A 17398-nucleotide genomic window follows, 5' to 3' on the forward strand; every position below is an offset into this window, starting at 1 on the left:
CAGTGCAAGAGCGCGAGCTTTTCGGTACAATTTTCGACGTCTCCTAAAAGAAAAGCAAGTGTGGAATAATAAGAATAAATGTTTAAGGAGGAAAATTCACAATGGAGATCGAACGAGCCGCTTAACGAAAGCCGGGGAACCGTTATTTAGTGGTGATAGGTGCCGGTAGTAACGGGACGACCTCTGACAGATCGCAAATGTGAGGCACAAAACACGCATGGAGAGAACAGGAAACCACAGGAAGGGGCATTTCAACACAGCGTGTCACGAAACCCACAAGCGACGTGTGGAAAATGCAACGCCGCCTCGAGCGACTGCGCGCCGCAGCACGCGGTTCAGATTTCTCCGCGGCAGAGAAGAAAAAAATATATTTACAATTATAAACGCGGCAGAGAAGAAAAAATATTATATATTTACAATTATAAACGCGGCAGGCGGGGTGAAAATAAGGACCGAAATCCGAGCCCCACTGGAGAAACAACGGAGAGCACGAGGAGAGAAGGGGTGTGTGAAAAGCAAACAAAAATTAAAAATTGCAAGTTTGCGCCGCAAGGCGCAACCTACCCAAAAGCACAAACACTATCGCCAAAAGCATCAGATGAAACAAATAAGGAGGAGGACGCACAGCATTCCGACTTCCGCACCGACTGCAGGCCACCTATTGAGCCGATGCTAAGATCAGAGCTCGCTTGAATACCGCTCGGTAATAGCTAAGACGCACATTATCTTCTTTTTTTTTTCCGGTTCTGTCTCCTCAGGTACGAAATCTACCCAACGGCATGGCATCGCTGTGCGATTACGGTCAATCGGGTCCGATTTCATTTCGGCGATAGCGCTAAACAGCAAAACCCTCCCCTCGACGAGTCTATTGGTGGCTCTGGAACAGCTTGACCGGAAAACTTCACGACTGGAGTTTTTCGCTCTTCCTGTTTTCAGCCGGCGATGTCTATCAACCATTAACTCCAGTAAAACTATAACGCGCGACGGAGTCGGCGCCTTTTGTGTGTATATATAAGAAAACTCCGGGATTCTTTCCTGGAAAAACCCGTTCTCGAGTGTTGGACAAAAAAAAAAAAAGGAAAAACACCATTACCAGCTCCGGAACACGGCCGCAACGAAAGGCACGCCTCGACTTCGCTAGAACGGGCTATCTCCCAGTTTCCCACCGGTCACGAAACTCCCGACGTCATCGCGTTATGGTTGGTTTGTGAGGTTTTAACGTTCCAAAGCGACTCGGGCTATGAGAGACGCCGTAACGGAGGGCTCAGCAAATTTCGAACACCTGTGGTTGTTTAACTTGCCAGGATTCGATCCCGCATCCTTGGGCGCTTCACGATCGCGTTAAGGAACAGGAAAATAAAGCTGTAAAGAAAAATCGCACTTTTAATTGAAGCGAGTGTTTCGGGAATTGCTCGCAAAAGCCGTCGTTTTTGGAACCGAAACTGGAAAAGGGGGCCAGCCATTCCCAAGAGCAGGAAATGACGTAGAAATGGGCACAACCGGACCCTCTGGCGCTGCAGTTTTGGCATTTTGGCGGCCTGCTGCTATTTGAGGAAACCTCATCGAGTGGGCACGTTTTATATTCGGGCGTTGCGAGGGGTGCGAACGCCAATCGCATAAACATACATCGCTGGGAACGAACGCCAACCGCAAACACGGTCTACAATTTGTTTTGCCCTTTGTTTTCCTCAATTTTGGACGCATGCAGTGCGACCGTTATCCGACGGCTGTACAGCCTTCTCGGCAAAGGAATCGAAGCAGATAAGCACACGAGATTAGCACAGAGGAGACATGTACTGCTTTTCCGGATGTTTCCCATGCGCACGCGCAGATGGCCATGCCTTATCCCAACCTTTGCACTGGGCGCAGCTCGCGTCCTGTAAAACGGTTCGTGTTTGCGCCAGTACGTATCCGCTATGATAAATATCTCCATCATAAAAAAAAAAGAAAAAAACTTCACATTTGTAACAAACCTAGGGCCTCCGCGCCATGTATCAGCTTCCAGAATTTTACACCACGCCGTCCGTAATCCGTGTTCCCCCACAATGGGCCCGGCTTGAGTCCTCGAGTGGCCGTTTTTACGTCATATCCGGCAACTTGCCCAACTCCGCGACACGCCGCCAGGTGCACGCGTCGTCGGCTACATTGCTTTTTAACACCTTTTTAACAACAGAACTTGGTTCCTGCAAAACAGTAACGTTGTCACGGTTAGCTTTAGTGCTTAACGACTACGTTAACGGGCACTGCAGCCTGGGCAAAATTTCGTTGCAGTCGGCCTGTAAGGGTGCGTTTCCGTGTTGAACCCTCAACCTGGTATCCCCTGAAATGGGTGTAAAGTATTACTTTGCACCGGGCACTGCAGCCTGGGCAAAATTTCGTTGCAGTCGGCCTGTAAGGGTGCGTTTCCGTGTCCAACCCTCATCCTGGTACCCCCTGAAATGGGTGTAGTGTTACTGTCACTCCCATCGATGGGGTGTGACAGGTACACTACTCTCTTCCCGATTGTTTTGCAGGTTCACAAGTTTGCTTTAGAGCTGTACAGGTACCGCCTGATTAGAGAGAGACACTAGTCGTTTTTGGCAGGGCGTGCGCTCTAGGAAGGAACCGAACTGCCCACGAAAAGAGACCGACCATATCTCTCCAATTATGAATATGCACTAAAATCACGGCGCCATCAACTATGACACTCAGATATGCAGTGCGCGGCGTGTGCCTGCACATGCTATCCGTAAGACGGCAGTTTTGGTGCCCGCGTAATGTTCATCGCGCCGTTTTCTAGAATATGTACTCAACAACAAAAAAAAAAGGGAGACAAAAAAAAAGCAAAGCTCACTGTAAAGCGGAGGGAAGGTGGCCCTGACGCAAGTTAAACTGAGGTCGCTCGTTACCTCAGCACCGTTCCCAACCGTTCTATCGTCGTCATAGTTGAACGAACCCCTCCGGCCCACTACCATGTATACGTCATTGCGATCTGCCGACACGCACCGCAATGGATACGTACCGGCCGCAACAGGCGTGAGCCAGGCAAGGCCCAAGCTAGACGCTCCGCAAAAACAAAGGGGGGTGCGGAACCGGAAGGCGGAATAGCGAAACCATGGATACGACGGGAGCGCCCGGGCCAAGGATTCCCGGGGCGATGGAGGCCCAAGGTTGAGGGCTCACGACGCGCAACTCACGGCAGCAGCACGCGCGCGTCACCGTGACCGGGTTCCACTCCCGCGCATCGACACACGTGCACGGCTGCCATCACGCCGGTCCCGGTGGGGAGAGAATGGAGGAGCAGGAACGCCTGCACCTGCGCCATTATCGTGTCGAAGAGCCGAGGGAAATTTGAAAAATTCAAAGAAATTCGCTACGGAACGAGGCAGAAAAAGAAAGAGGAAAAGAAGGGCGGGGGGGGGGGGGGGGGGGGGCATGCAACGTCGGAGAACGACGCAGCGGCAACAAGCTTGATACGACGTCGCGCGCAGCTGCATGCGAAAGTCACAAACTACGCCACGCACTGAAAGACTGTGAAGGCTCCGGATTGGCCGGGCCGCTGCCTACGTCACCGCTGCGACGACCAGGACGTACTACTACTTGGCTACGGTGGCAGCAGCTGCAGCGCACAGCGGTTCGAGACTTCTCGGCACCGACAGGTGCACGCGCTCGGAGTTGAACGCAACGCGTCCACGTGGCGGACATCCATCAGCGTCGCGAGCAACGCATGCGCTGGTGTCAAAGTTCAAGGACTGCTCAGACTTTTAAAACGGCGCAGTCTTTTTCGGCACAGAGAATGGCTGCGATTCAACGTTTAAGTCCACGTCAAGAGAGCGGAAAGCGAGCCGCGGGCCCGTCGTCCGCTGGAGGAGGCGACAAGGCGGCTTGTCGGAACGTTGGCTCGGCAAGGCCCTCTATACCCTTGTTCGGTGCTCTTTCATACTGCGTGGCCAGTTTTTTTTCTCTCGTTCTACCCTTGACCATGATTCCGCACCGATGTAACCACCATGAAAACGCTATGTGTCCCCGTAGGCCCAAGATTGTCCCTGGCCGAGAGGCGTACCACAGGGGGCTAAAGGTATAGGCCTTAACGTCGCAGTATAGCAGCCCCTCATGAAAGCAGCTATTTCCTCATGTTAGAGATCACATAATGAAGATACCCCCCTCCTCTCGACGCTGTTACCGCGAGTAGCAACGAAGCTGCCAACGCTGGGCAAGCTTGTAATTTTATTGGTCGCTTCCCCCCCCCCCCCCCTCCTTTCATTTCTAGAAAAATCCAGGTAACCATGTGGCGACACATATGGACGCGGCCGTAGCGAGTCACTGCGGACCGCGCAAACAGTTTGGGGCTGGTTCTCGCTTGGCTCGACACCGCGCTTCCACCGACGACAGGCCCCCCGCATAAGTCAACTACGTATACATGCGCACGCAAAGTGCGGGCAGACAGACTCCATCCGACATGGACAATAACGGAGTGCACGACTTTCCCACAAGCAGTAACAACGCTGCGAGATCCCGCGAGTCACAATTAGCAGATAAGAAGGCGTGCCAGAAACACTCCATCCACCAGCGAAAACGACAACAGCTGCGCTCTGCTCCATCCTGCTCACCCAATCATTCGCTTGGTTTTTGAGGCATTCGCTACGGACTTCGGCAGCAGACGGAACAAAGCGGAATGCAGACGCTGAACGAACTCTGCCCCGATAAACCCGCAGCGATGCAGACGAAGATAGCTGCTACAGACAGTTCAAAGCTCGCCCCGCGAACACTCGGAAACCTTCTGACATTTCAATGCTAGAATGCTGAAACATGCCAGCGGTGGAATTCATACCCTGGGCTAAAGTGGTATTCGAAGTAGTACAGACCCCCCAAGTTTTCGTTTTGTATTGCGTCTGTAGAATGAAACGTAGCGCATCAATAGAGACCTTTAGTTTAGCGCTACTACGCGAGAGTCAGTGCGCATGCGCAGATAACCCCGAGGCCGACAGATGGCGCCACGTTCATGTCTAATTCGGCCGGACGCGCTGTGCTGACGGTGCGCGGTAGCGGTAAACTAAAGCCACGTGGTTCGCAAAAACTCAGTTTCGGTTTCATCCGCCTAACGAAGGCTGTGACGTCACAGACGCGTTGACGCTATGTACAATAAACTGCTGTATTATGCACCGCTCCAAAGGAAGACACGTGCATCAGATTTTTGCGCCTCTACACCGTTAAACTTCGGGAAACCATTCAGCCTGCAGCGTCTGCAGAAAATTTCAGTCTGCCTAGACAGCCTTGTACTGCTTACTTTCAAGACTGGCCAAACTTGCACTACAGCAACTCTAGAAAATCAAATTGAATAGGAAAAAAAGCCATCCCAAGGCTTGTAACTCGTCAAAGTTCAGAAGCAAATGATGAAAGCCTGAACTGAAGACCTCCATTCATAGCACACATGGAAGACAAGCACCTGTGTTGAGAGTAGTGATTGTACTTGACATGGTTTTCATAAAGCACGTACAACGGCCCATGACGCATTGCAACTTGCACGAATGAAAACAAATTTGAATGATAACCATTGCAAGAAAGAAAAAACATCACAAGATGCTTAAAGGTTTAACGGTTATATTCTAAGCCTCCTGACAAGCGACTGCTCAGGGTTCTTCCCGAAATATACATATGAAGACCATTGCTCAAGGCAAATGACAACAGGAGGTGGTTTGGTTTGGTTTGTGGGATTTAACGTCCCAAAGCGACTAAGGCTACGAGAGACTCCGAGAATAGCGGAGGACTCCGAAAATTTCCACCACCTGGGGTTCTTTAACATGCACTGACATCACAGAGCACCCAGGTACCTTGCTGTTCGCCTCCATCAAAAAGCGGCCGCCAAGGCCGGGATGCGATTCCGCATCCCTAGGCACGGTAGCCGAGCTCCCTAACCACTACTCAGCCCCCGGAGGGGCACAACAGGTGGTGATGTCATTTGCTAAATCATACCATAAAACTTGTACTCTGCTAAGCTGGGCTCAAAAAACATGAAACAGTCGAAATTTCCCTGATATTAGAGCCGCAAACCATTTTGTAAAAACACACCTTGAAGAAAAGTAACTAAACAGAACATAAAATAGCACAATGTAAAGATAAACCAAGTGAAGCGGCACAACACCATCATTCACACAGAGTAGCTGAAACAAGCTCAACTCCTCTAAATACCACACCTGACTAACGAACTCAGCCATGTTCAATAAAGGTGCCGCGCAAGCCCCTTACTCCAACCTACAAAAATGTATGGCGGCTGCAGCAAAACATGATTAACACAAAGAGAGGTGCTAAAATGCTGGGGACGCTTATCTTAAGGTCAATTCAAGCTCCACTGAATAGCGCTGGTCTCATAAGTGTGCGGCTGTCCCTGACCTCGGCTAAATGATGCAAGGCAGTACTCTAAGCCAACTGCATCACGCAGTTGGAAAGCAGTTTGGATAACTTCCAAGGGTGCGTCTGGGCAAGTCCATAGACGATGGCTCGGACCTTGAGCTAATGTACACCGCACACAGGAACGAAATTGTGCATATGTGCTTCGGCACCACTAATCTTAGGTAATAGTGAAAAGCTGTACCTTGCAGCTATACACGGTTTTTGAACAGCATTGACTCAACAACAAAAAACAGAAGTGCTTGGCAAGCATTTCACATTTCAGTGATGCAAGCATTGAAAGCTATTGCTTGTCGATGTCAAATATAAGCAGACGTCACGCTACCATTACATCGCTATTAGTCATTCGAATACCACTAAGATTGCAGAACATGGCAGTGAAGTATTATCATGCAAAGTGATGACCACAGCTGGCTTCAGTTATGCTTCAGCAGACCAGATGAATTAGAGCAGCCAAAGGCAAGAACAAATAGCTAAAATTGTTTCGAGACACCACAAAGCCTTGCAGGTTTCCCATTGCTTTGGGATGCAAAATCATGTGAGCAAAGCTGAATGTACTAGGTCGCAAACATGTTATACAAATCCTAGCAACCAGCAGAGTTCAAGAAAATCGCAACCTCAATGATGCGGTAGTGAGAGCCCAAGGGAACGAGACAGCCAGTTTGGAGCTCTTTTTTCATCAGGTATGTCAGTTAGGTAGGGTTGACATGCGGCGTTCCTTCCCACCTACACTCCGACGCGACAGCAGCCTAGCAGGTGTTCTCTTTTTACTTCCGTCACGTGCCTGTGATGTAACGCTGCGAGACTGGCCGCATAACAATGTAGCTAGCACCAACTGAGATGCTTGCAGGCAAAGAGGGTCCTATTAGCCGTCTTGACCACATATGCAGTCAGAAGATTACACTGCAATGTAGTTTTCAAGAGCTGCCCCCATTTATGTGCTGTATACCACTTTCACTCCCGACAATACCAATAAAACAGAACCTTGCTAAAGTAAAATGTTTCAATAAAGAGCACACAGAATGTTTGAAAAGTTTATATACTTTTCCACGACTGGCAAAGGTAGTATTCCTATTATTAGGTATAATTGCGTCTGATGTAAGGTGCCAAATTAAATGGGTCAATTATCACGTTCTAGCAATGAGCTTATGCATTAGATTGGATAGGTAGACTCGGAGACTAAATAGATTATGTAGCCTGATTCTGACTTTCTCCACCTTTCTTTCAATGTACTAGCTCTAAAGCCCCCATTCAATGATTTCACCGCATCTGCCTGCTTGAAGCAGTTGACAAGAGCGGTCAAATTGGGCAGCCCTTTTAGGTGGGAACTGAACCATCAAACGTGGTACTTTAAGGCCATGCAGGCAGATTCGTACAGTGCTGTTAATGCGGGATGTTATGCCAAGAAGTCTTTCACATGTTTCGGTAAATTAGGACTGTATGCTAGTGAACACGTATATACACAGGTGAAACCAAAGTGTCAGCGCATGCAATTCAGATTTGGCCTTACCACGCTAAATCACCCCTCATTTTTTTTCTCTACCAGGGGTCACCAAAGCAGCCGGAAATTGGTGTTGCATTTACGCTTAACCAATGAAGTCTGTCTCCATCTGTGCACTCTGTAATCATGCATACCAAGAAAAAAAATAATTTTGATTTAAGGGACCAAAGCATGCCACAAGATTACAGAGGAAATGAAAAGATCTTGCCCCATAGTGTTAGAATTCTGCACTGTAGCACTTAAATAATTATGAATTTTGGCGAGGCACTAGACTGCATAAAATAAGCTGAAGTGACATATTGCACTGAAGCCTTGTCATTAACAAAAAATCCCACTTGACCAGACTACAATAAAATACAATTTAAACACTGTTAAATGCGTGCATCTTTTTTTTCTTCTAGAAATGCTAATTCAGGACAGCCTCGCAGTCAGCACGCGATTCTGAGAATAAAGGCTAGCCATGGTAAGTATACACGCCCCCTACAATGCACCTACCGATGACAAGCAATTGTCCCTTCAAAGCGACGATGAAGTGTGAGCATTTGCCAATTGACAACACTGCTATAGTCTTCCATAAGAAATGTGAAAAATATTTGGAAAGCACATTTATTAGCAAAAAGAGGAAAATTATGCACAAGAATCAAAGTGCGACACTTGGGCAAACAATGTTCCCCTAATGCTGGCAGCAATGGACACCAGTACCCCCCCCCCCCCTCCCCAATTTTCTATAAGCAACCAATTGTTAGGTAGGAAAAACTAGCGAGGAGTGACCTGCATATATTCTCCCAAGTTATTCGGCACCCAACAATGTCCTAAGAAAGAGGCCTAGTTCGAAGAAGCCAAAATTTAAGCAAGGAAATAAACTGCCCTTTCTTTTTAGTACATGCTGCCACCTACATTACCATAAGCACTCTGCGAATGACGCACTGAACATAACTTATAGGAACGTGGAAAAAGAATGTTGAACTGTTATTTCACATATCGTAAACCTATGGGGGTTTTCGGGGCCAACTACTGGAGGCATTTTATGTTAATCATAGTACTTAACGGCAAATAATGTTTCAGCATTCCACCACTAAGTCTGCGAAAAAGAAACTCTGCGCAATTTTCACCTCCACAACGTAGCTAACATATCTTCCTTGCGGCTACACAGGACGCAGCATTTTAATGTGTACACAACGGAGTCTAGACCAGTTGCTTCGTAGCGCAGCTGTTCCACAAAACAAAGAGGCCTATAAATTACTGCTATCTGGTGTCTTTTCCTTTCTTAGCGCTCCTCAACGCATTCTAGAGTTTGGAAGCAGTCTCGTGACCGTAACATTCTGCTCCATATCGTGTTAAAACATTAACCAGTTTAACACTACGAAAAACAAGACACATCTGAGAACTTTCAAATTTGCTCGCCTCTGAAGCCGCACGTTCACCCAAAGTGCCCTTGGGAAGAAGTTCATACGAGCTGTTAATCAGTAAAATGTTACTCAAATATTAACACCACATACAACTGGCAGCCTACCTAAACATGAAGGTCCAAAAAAATCATCCCAGTATTTTCTGCGTAGTACACATAGTGCAGAACGGTCTAGTAATAGGCCACATTGTGTGTTTTCTTTCGCACAAAACATGTGTCGCCTTGTTAAAGCAAAAATAGGCTGTGCAAACATATCACCTTATGACGTGCACCAGCAAAATACCTGCCCACATCTACTTGTGTAATCGTAAGATTAAATATCTTGGCCAGTAATCTGTACCTTAGTACAGGATATATAAAATATCTCAAAGATCTGCAACCCCTGCCAGCTTATAATGTGATCCACTTTTGCAAAGCTGAGACCAGATGCAGGTCCCCATGACCTCAAAGCACAAGACGTGACAAATGTGATGAATTTTTGGCCAGTTTAATTGCAGTAGTACGTCAACACATGATACTCCTAAATGAATTCTTGCACTATTTTAGGCTACATAAATTTCTTCAATCTGCATGTTATAAGAAATAACCTAAGCAATGTTAAGAGCAATTTGCATGAGTACACAGTATGTGAACGAGTCTCAAATCTATCCTGCTTTTATCATTCTTTGCTTGTCAGCATGTAACGCATGAAGAAATAGTGGATATCAGTTTCACAAGGTACAAATGAAAACTGTAAACCTGACAATCTGTCAAAGTTAAAAAAGAGAATAAGAACAGCTTAACCTAATGCAACTCCACCTTAAGTCAAGGAGGCTGCACTTTCACTAAAATATGAGATCTTAACAGCTAAGCAAAGGAAAAAATAATGGCACTACCACGCAGCATCCCTTGTGTGCAGTAGTCTAGCAACACAATTCCCTGCTAACAAAGCAAAAGCTCACTGCAACTCCTGGTTACTACAGGCAATGCTTGAACGTAATTGGAGCCTCACAGACCACAATCCAGGCAAGCTAGCACTCTCCCCGAAAACCATGAGCTCCTCGGCAATTCCAGATTTTATGACCCTGAGATTGAGTACTTCAAACAAGGATGACATAAACTACCTTTCACAACTGAAGTGTAGCGAGATCAGGGACAATTTTAAATGGGCTCTTAGAGCTGGTGGACCTGCGTACTACAGAGAACGAAAGAGTAGATGCCTGAATACTGCGATAAATTTTCGCTTCTGAACACTCACGCACTTTAATCCCCATTTTACCTGCTGTCGTGGCTTAGAGGACATAGAATTTGGCTGCTGGGTCCAAAGTCAATGGATTGAATCTTGGCCAGAGAAGCCACGCCCTTGAAGAGGAGATGCAAGCTGAACCCTTCGTGGTCGAAATTAATCAGGAACTCTCCACTACAACCTACCTTGTAGTTCACGTTTCTTAAAGACATTAATCCAATATAACATAGCAATGAAGACAAAAAGCAGAAAAACGAACTGGCTATGCATGATGATATACCAGCTCAATCTCAACCTTATAAAGCACCTCATATTACGGTGGGCTTGGTGTACTTTACTGTCATGAATGGTGGATGCCAATTATTAAATGCAATGGAATGCTACCTCGCCAAAGAAGCAGGTTCTAAATCTGTGTAGCTACAGTCAGGACTACGTCCGCTTGGGCAAACAGCTTGAGAATTCCACAAAATAAAGGGGGCCAATAAAATTCTGGACACTGGTGCAATGAAAAAAACAGGCTTCTACATTTAAAAGCAAATCTGCGCAGGACGCACACAAGATTGTTACAGTAACAATTGTCCCTTCATTCCCTGATAACTGAGTATACACCTGTGAACAAAGGCACCATCACCTTCTATGTAATCGAAACGAACAGCAAAAGGCCACAGGCATGTATGGACCTGTATTGTCCTACCACATGGTACGATGGACCAACCAACCGATGAAAACGACAACACGCTACACTACCAACTCAGGCGGCGCGAGAGGAGACGCGTTTCAGAAAATTCTAGTGGCACAAAGTCTCGTTTCTGTCTGGCTGAGTCCTCGTGAAATATATTTGTGGACACAGGCCATGATGTCTGTCTGGTTCTTCTACGTCACAATTCCGTCAGAAAAAAAAACTAGCTTTCACAAAAATATTCCAGCACACCTGCCAAAAACCAATCATATACAGTATCAATTAGCAAAAGCAAATTTATAGCTTGCTTGCCAATCTCACTTCAAGAGCATTCCCCATTTCCCAGGCAAAAATGAAGCAATCCCAAACAATAAATTGCCAACTCAATTGGCATACTTCTAGAAGATAACCACAGAAACTGCTGCATAGCACGATGCCGTCACCTACCTATGCAAGCAATGCCACCACCTACATGTCGACCTCACACCGGACAGCTGCACTGTGAGACCTTGTAATGCTGCAACCCATTTTATTTTCACAAAAAGCTAACGGATAAGCAGGTAAGCAGAGACCATTCCGTCAGGTGTTTACTGGTCCTGCAGAAATTTCATTAATGTCTAGGAGACTAAAGCCTCATAGCATAACAAGCCGCGTCTCCAAGTAGATGTGTATATTGAACTTTTCGGGTCGACTGGGTCGCTGGGTACTACGTCTTCAAGAATACACCTTCACCATCACTTATAAATCTGGGCAAAAACACCGACGCTGACGCTCTCACTCGCTGCCCATTGATACCTACTGACGCGGCCCCACATACGGTCTCCTCTCCCTCTGCCATCCGAGTCAGCCTTCTGCGGGCCACCTGAATGTTGCACCCATCGCTACAGCTCCACTCGAGAACAATGGCGATTTCTCGTCCCTGCAGCTGACTGACCCTTACTGCAGCACAATCATCGCTCGCCTCTGTGGAGAATCAGATGTCCCAAACAGTCGCTTGCGCCGTCAGCTTCGTCGGTTCCGATTTCACCATAGAACACTTTACCGCGACGTTTATCACCCTACGGGTCAACGCTGGGTACCCGTTGCCCCTCGCTCCCTTCGTTTTAAAATTATGGAGGCTTACCACAACGACCCCACTGCTGGACATTTAGGCCACTTTCAAACTTACGACCGTATCAAGAGCCGCTACTTCTGGCCTGGGCTTTCTGCCAGCGTCGCCAAATATATTTCATCATGTCAGTCTTGCACAAACGTCCGTTCTTTTTCAGAACCAGCTGGCACACTATGTGTACATCAGCTAGCAGGCATCTTTTCAGCTATCGACAGAGCTTTCTTTCAGCAGTGGGCTTGGTTCCCAAGGCACGAAACTATGCCACAGACACCACTGCACCTGAGAAGTGACACACAGACACTGCACCCCTGTTCTGGTACACAATGCCATAAAGAAAAGCTACAGCCACATGAAAGGTCCACCAGGAAACCAAATGTATGACAAGCATTGTGGAAATACAAAAGGGGAACCCTCCACAGGGAGATGAGCTTCACAGAGGGTGCTACATCTGCATGACGTGTCAAATGAACGCATTCATTAAGCTTCTCTCTCAGTATTGTCAGTGCACAAGAACAGATTTTGCAAATGCCCCCTCCAGTGCACTCTTGAATCACAGTGACTTCTTTAAATTGGCAACCAAATGCACCAAGGTGATAATGTCAGGTGCAAAACAGCCCTGTGAACCAACAGCATACCCTGCGACAGTATTCCCAATACGTTTCTAACTCAAGACCTACTACAGTACAGACACGCAAAGATAGCACTGCTCCAGCACGCATGTCTTAATTTGTGCCTTTGGCCGCTAGGATAGACGCAATACCGGCAAAGTGGCGCTAGTATATGCCTGCTGTGACAAATGGCTACCACCATTATTTTATTCCATAGAGGATATTAGTATCATTTATCCATGCAAGTGCAGACACAAAGCAAGAGGCAGAACAGATACTCTCCTTTTCTGTCCTAGAGTGAAAAGCTTGTCATTATGGCTGTTTTAACTGCAGATTTTGAGAGAGGAAAGAAAGCCTAAGCAGATGTACTTAAATGCAAATGCAGAATGCTGATCTTTGACGACAACCATCAATGGCTAAAAAAGAAAGTTGGTGCACACAGCTCCATAGGGCCCCACTATCTGCACAGGTCCATAGTATATACAGTAGGTCTTATTTGTAACATATGCTCCTAGCTGCTCACAACTATGTTGCTGCACCACTGCAGGCTATGGATTTAGAAAGGCTTTTCAATGGAGGCCTTTTCTCTACACAAATGCTCTTTTCTATAAGCGAGGCAGCTTCTCAGAATGAAGAAATAACCCAAGAAAACAATTAACAGCACAGGAAACAAATGAATGGCGAACATGCCGAGCAGTCAGAATGGATACTAACCCGAAGGCTGAACATATGCAGAGTTCCCTCTTCCACTGTGGCGGTTGTAACAGTAGTTGTAATATGCCATGAATCAGGACACCACAGAAATGGGCACAGTGCAGCCTTGCCTGCACTGTGAGCAACTGACTGCTTGGGCAGAAGACAGTGGGGCTAAAAGACTAACGTTAATCAACTATCAACATGTTGATGGCTCAGCATGGAAACATCAGATAACGAGCAAGAGATACTGCGGGCTTGGCCATACAAACCAGATTATGTGACCTTGGCCCCTAAACAAACCATCGGCACTGAGCCTCCCAAAGGCTGGTATTATAAGAGCTTTCCCTAACTGCAGCTCAAGCTGCATAAATCTTATCTCACGCACATATCCAACAACCTCCAACTGCAGATAAACATATCTACGAGAGGCTGCCTTGAATCTCAAAATATATGCTGCTGCACATCTATTTATGCCAGCAGATGTGAAAAAGTATCATATGTACATAATCCTGGTGCTGTTTTACGTACAAGCCTAAAATGTCATTCAGCGCTTCGAGGCATTTGGCAAGCAGACCTAAATTTTCCAAAGGTAACTCGATATATCTCTTCTCGGGTTCATTCGTATTTGTACGCTTACCGCATGATCGATGAAACTTCTTACCCATTAAAACAAACATGGCAAGGAAACACCCCTCTTGCCTAACATATCCAATGAGTATGTTAATGTGAGAGAACTCAACTACATCCAGGAACAACTGTAAAGTACCAACACCATGTTTCAATGTTTCCTACCCAACATTACTAATGAGAGCACATACATGGCACCACTCACGGCCTAATGAAACGAAACCTCGCTACAAGTGAAAGCCTTAACAATACGCCACTGCATGCATCTCACAAACCGGCCTAAATGTACGTATGTGACAAGCATCAGACACCTCCACTAAATAAATAAGAGGTGGCTAGGACTGTACGCCGGGGTGACAATACAAGACCTCGATCCACCGGCTTTCCCACGAAATAAATACGTAAGAATGGAAGGCAAGTGTAGGGGCGTCTTTTCCTGTCAAACTCGAGCCAATGAATGAGCACGGAAAGCAAGACAGCGGCCTAAACCAACGGCGTCTGAGGGCATGGGGCAAGCACAGCACAACAGGCGGTAGAAAACGACTGACGAGTACTTTAGGACCCGCCAGAAGCTGATTTCCGACGCTAGACGCTGACCAGAACAAAGTGAAAGCCAGCAGTGAAGCGCTTGGGGCCAAGAATGCCAGCTTGGACGCGAGCGTGGAAGGATGGGCAATGGCGCAACGCCGATACGTGCCGAGGAGGCGGGGTGCGGCCTCCGACCCTTCTATGCCTCCCAGGTGCGATGCCCGTACAAGCCGCGGTTTTCCGAAACAAGAGATCGCCGTACACCAGGCACGCTGGGCTCCCCCTGAGTTCACGCGTGACGTGAGCACCTCAGCGTCGCCGACCGAGAGACGTCCGCTGACCCAAATATTTGGCCCAGCGAAACCGCAGTCAGGGTCACACCGCGGCCGTGTCGGCGAATTCCGATCGTCCGTCCCGCCGGGGACCCGGCACCGGCGCGTACCCGACAAACGACAAGACGGCACCGATTTTGTGCGGGAAGAGCTAAACTGAAACTCCGGCGCACAGGAAAGCGCGCGGAGTTGGCGGTCCGCGAACCCAGCTGTTACGATCGCCGACGACGGCATCAAAAGCTCGCATTTGGAGGCGGTATTGGCCCGAAAGAGGCCGGCAAAATCGCCGGTAATCGTCAGGCAGTTACACACCACGGGACACGCGACTCGTAATCGGCCGCTGCAACAGCGGCCCGGTCCGTCTGCGGTGGGCAAAAAAATCACGCTCACAGCGACGGGTCATGCGCCTAGGCCTAAAAAGTCGACGGCCCCTAAGAGCGGACAACGGGGAAAATATCGCAAATTTAGGGTTAAAAAATCAAGTCAAACCTTTCGGCGATTCTTCGGCGCACGGCGGGTAGGTCCAGGGGTGAAATCCGCAAAAAGGATACGTATGAGGTCCTCTTGACTGCTGCGCTATGTTTGGCGAAACCCCAGAATATTTTGACTTCTGAGGTAGGCTCATTGCAAAGCGAGACAAGGATGAATTGGGGTCCTCATAGGTGGCGAGCGATGCCTCATACGGGTCGTTGCAGTCTGCACACTCATAAAATAACCACTCTAGGCCCTAGAGTAGACATCAGAGCTCGAGCATAACGTCCACAAAACCTAGTATTAATTATTTTAGCTGTTAGATTGGGTAGGATATTACATCAAGTGAACAATATGGCTGACAACAGCGCGTACCACCGCAAGACGACGTACTTCTAACTTCCTGTCCGCGGCACCACTTCCGGTCTAAATGCGAACGCCCGCTTACCACCGAAACCGAAAAAGAAGATAATACGGGGAAATAAGCGAAGAAAAAAAAATTATTTTGCATTGTAAGATCGGTGGAATGCATTAAAAGGCAAAGTTAAATTCTGATTCGTCGAAGTGCCGAGAACACCGTTATATAGTGTTTTTATTTTTCTGTCTTCGGCCGAGATAGGCTGCTCGAAGCGCTCGTAAAAAGTACGACGTAGCAAGTGAAGGGGGCCGCAAATGTCGCTTGATCGCTCCCCGTTAATGACCGAAAAGCTAGCGAACGCAATACACCTAACGTCGACGCGCCACGATACGTACTTCTAGAAAATGTTTTCGATGCCGGTACCGAGTGCCACGAGACAAGACGACACGCGCGCAGCACATGCGCTAACTCCCCAGCATATTAATAAAAAAAAAAATGAAAAAAAAAAAAAAAAAAACGCGCGTACAGCGCTGTACCCAAATGAAAGCCTCAAAATTCTAATTTAAAGACTGAAAAAACGATATCCCCGAACGAAAACGAATGGGCAAGCTACGAACACGGATAAGACAAACTGCGACGTCTATCACACGTAACCAGTGCGCCGCGAAAAGCCGATCACGCCTGGGCGCAATCGTTGCGACCAAAAAGACTGTTAGCAACAATTTTTTCTGTTCATTTTGTAAAGTTACCTTTCGTCCACATGTAGGCAAGGATACTAGACTCTTGTTCGGGTTTCCTCAAAGCAAAACAGCGAACCAAGGCCAGCACCGTAAGCGAATACGACGTGCGCACTACGACGTCTGCTCTGTCCGTCTCCAATCGATGCGTTTTCCCGCGCTTTGGACAGAGGGCGCCACATACCCGCGCGCAAATGTTGCAGTTTGGATTCTTTTGCCTTCATTATTTTTCTCGCGCTCTTCGGTAGTGTGGCTGCCTCTTCCCACAATGAACTTGCTTCAAAAGCGGTGGAGAGAGCAGAACGCGAGGAGTGAGGTAAAGAACCAGCCACCGCTCGAGCATGGCTCGACGTCGAAGAGAAACGCTCTTCATCACCGTGATTTACTTCGTCGTCTGCTACAGGAGCTACCTGTCAGATGCGGCGGCTACACCGGATAAAGATCTTCGTCCGCTGACGCAGGTAAGTAGTGCTATTAGCAAGCACAATAATTAACTGCAACCGAGATGACCTGACGAAGCCGAAAGTTTATATTTGCAATGTGTGGACGCGCAAGTGTAGATGAACGTGCAATTTTTTTAAAGGCTACTGATGGATTAGCTCCCGTTATAACGAAATTTCGATGTAGAGAAAAAAATTTAATTCGATAGTTTACGAGCAGTATATTGAACTGAGCCTTACCTCTTGGTTAAAATTAGCCTTCTAACGATAACATCTAGCTCTAGCTGGAG

The 17398-nt window shown here is 47.5% G+C and overlaps 2 protein-coding genes across 6 annotated transcripts in view; one reads left to right on the forward strand and one right to left on the reverse strand.

Annotated features, from left to right (window-relative positions):
* LOC146196490 (eukaryotic translation initiation factor 4 gamma 3-like) overlaps nt 1-15991 on the reverse strand; it is a 111758-nt gene extending 95767 nt beyond the window's left edge. For all 4 annotated transcript variants that reach the window (XM_084598244.1, XM_084598242.1, XM_084598243.1 and 1 more), the window contains exon 1: nt 15654-15991. In XM_084598244.1, coding sequence (XP_084454370.1) covers nt 15654-15727 — 74 coding nt within the window. In that variant the 5' untranslated portion in view covers nt 15728-15991. The remainder of the gene's footprint in view (nt 1-15653) is intronic.
* A 932-nt stretch (nt 15992-16923) lies between these two features.
* Nucleotides 16924-17398, forward strand: part of LOC146196492 (uncharacterized) — an 84569-nt gene continuing 84094 nt past the window's right edge. Inside the window, exon 1 of one of the 2 annotated variants that reach the window (XM_084598248.1) lies at nt 16924-17129. In XM_084598248.1, the coding sequence (XP_084454374.1) occupies nt 17010-17129 (120 nt within the window). In that variant the 5' untranslated portion in view covers nt 16924-17009. The remainder of the gene's footprint in view (nt 17130-17398) is intronic. The other variant, XM_084598247.1, reaches the window with a different exon arrangement.

The sequence above is a fragment of the Amblyomma maculatum genome, chromosome 3, assembly GCF_055883805.1.
Source record: "Amblyomma maculatum isolate TAMU_Amacu chromosome 3, ASM5588380v1, whole genome shotgun sequence".
Taxonomy (NCBI): domain Eukaryota; kingdom Metazoa; phylum Arthropoda; class Arachnida; order Ixodida; family Ixodidae; genus Amblyomma; species Amblyomma maculatum.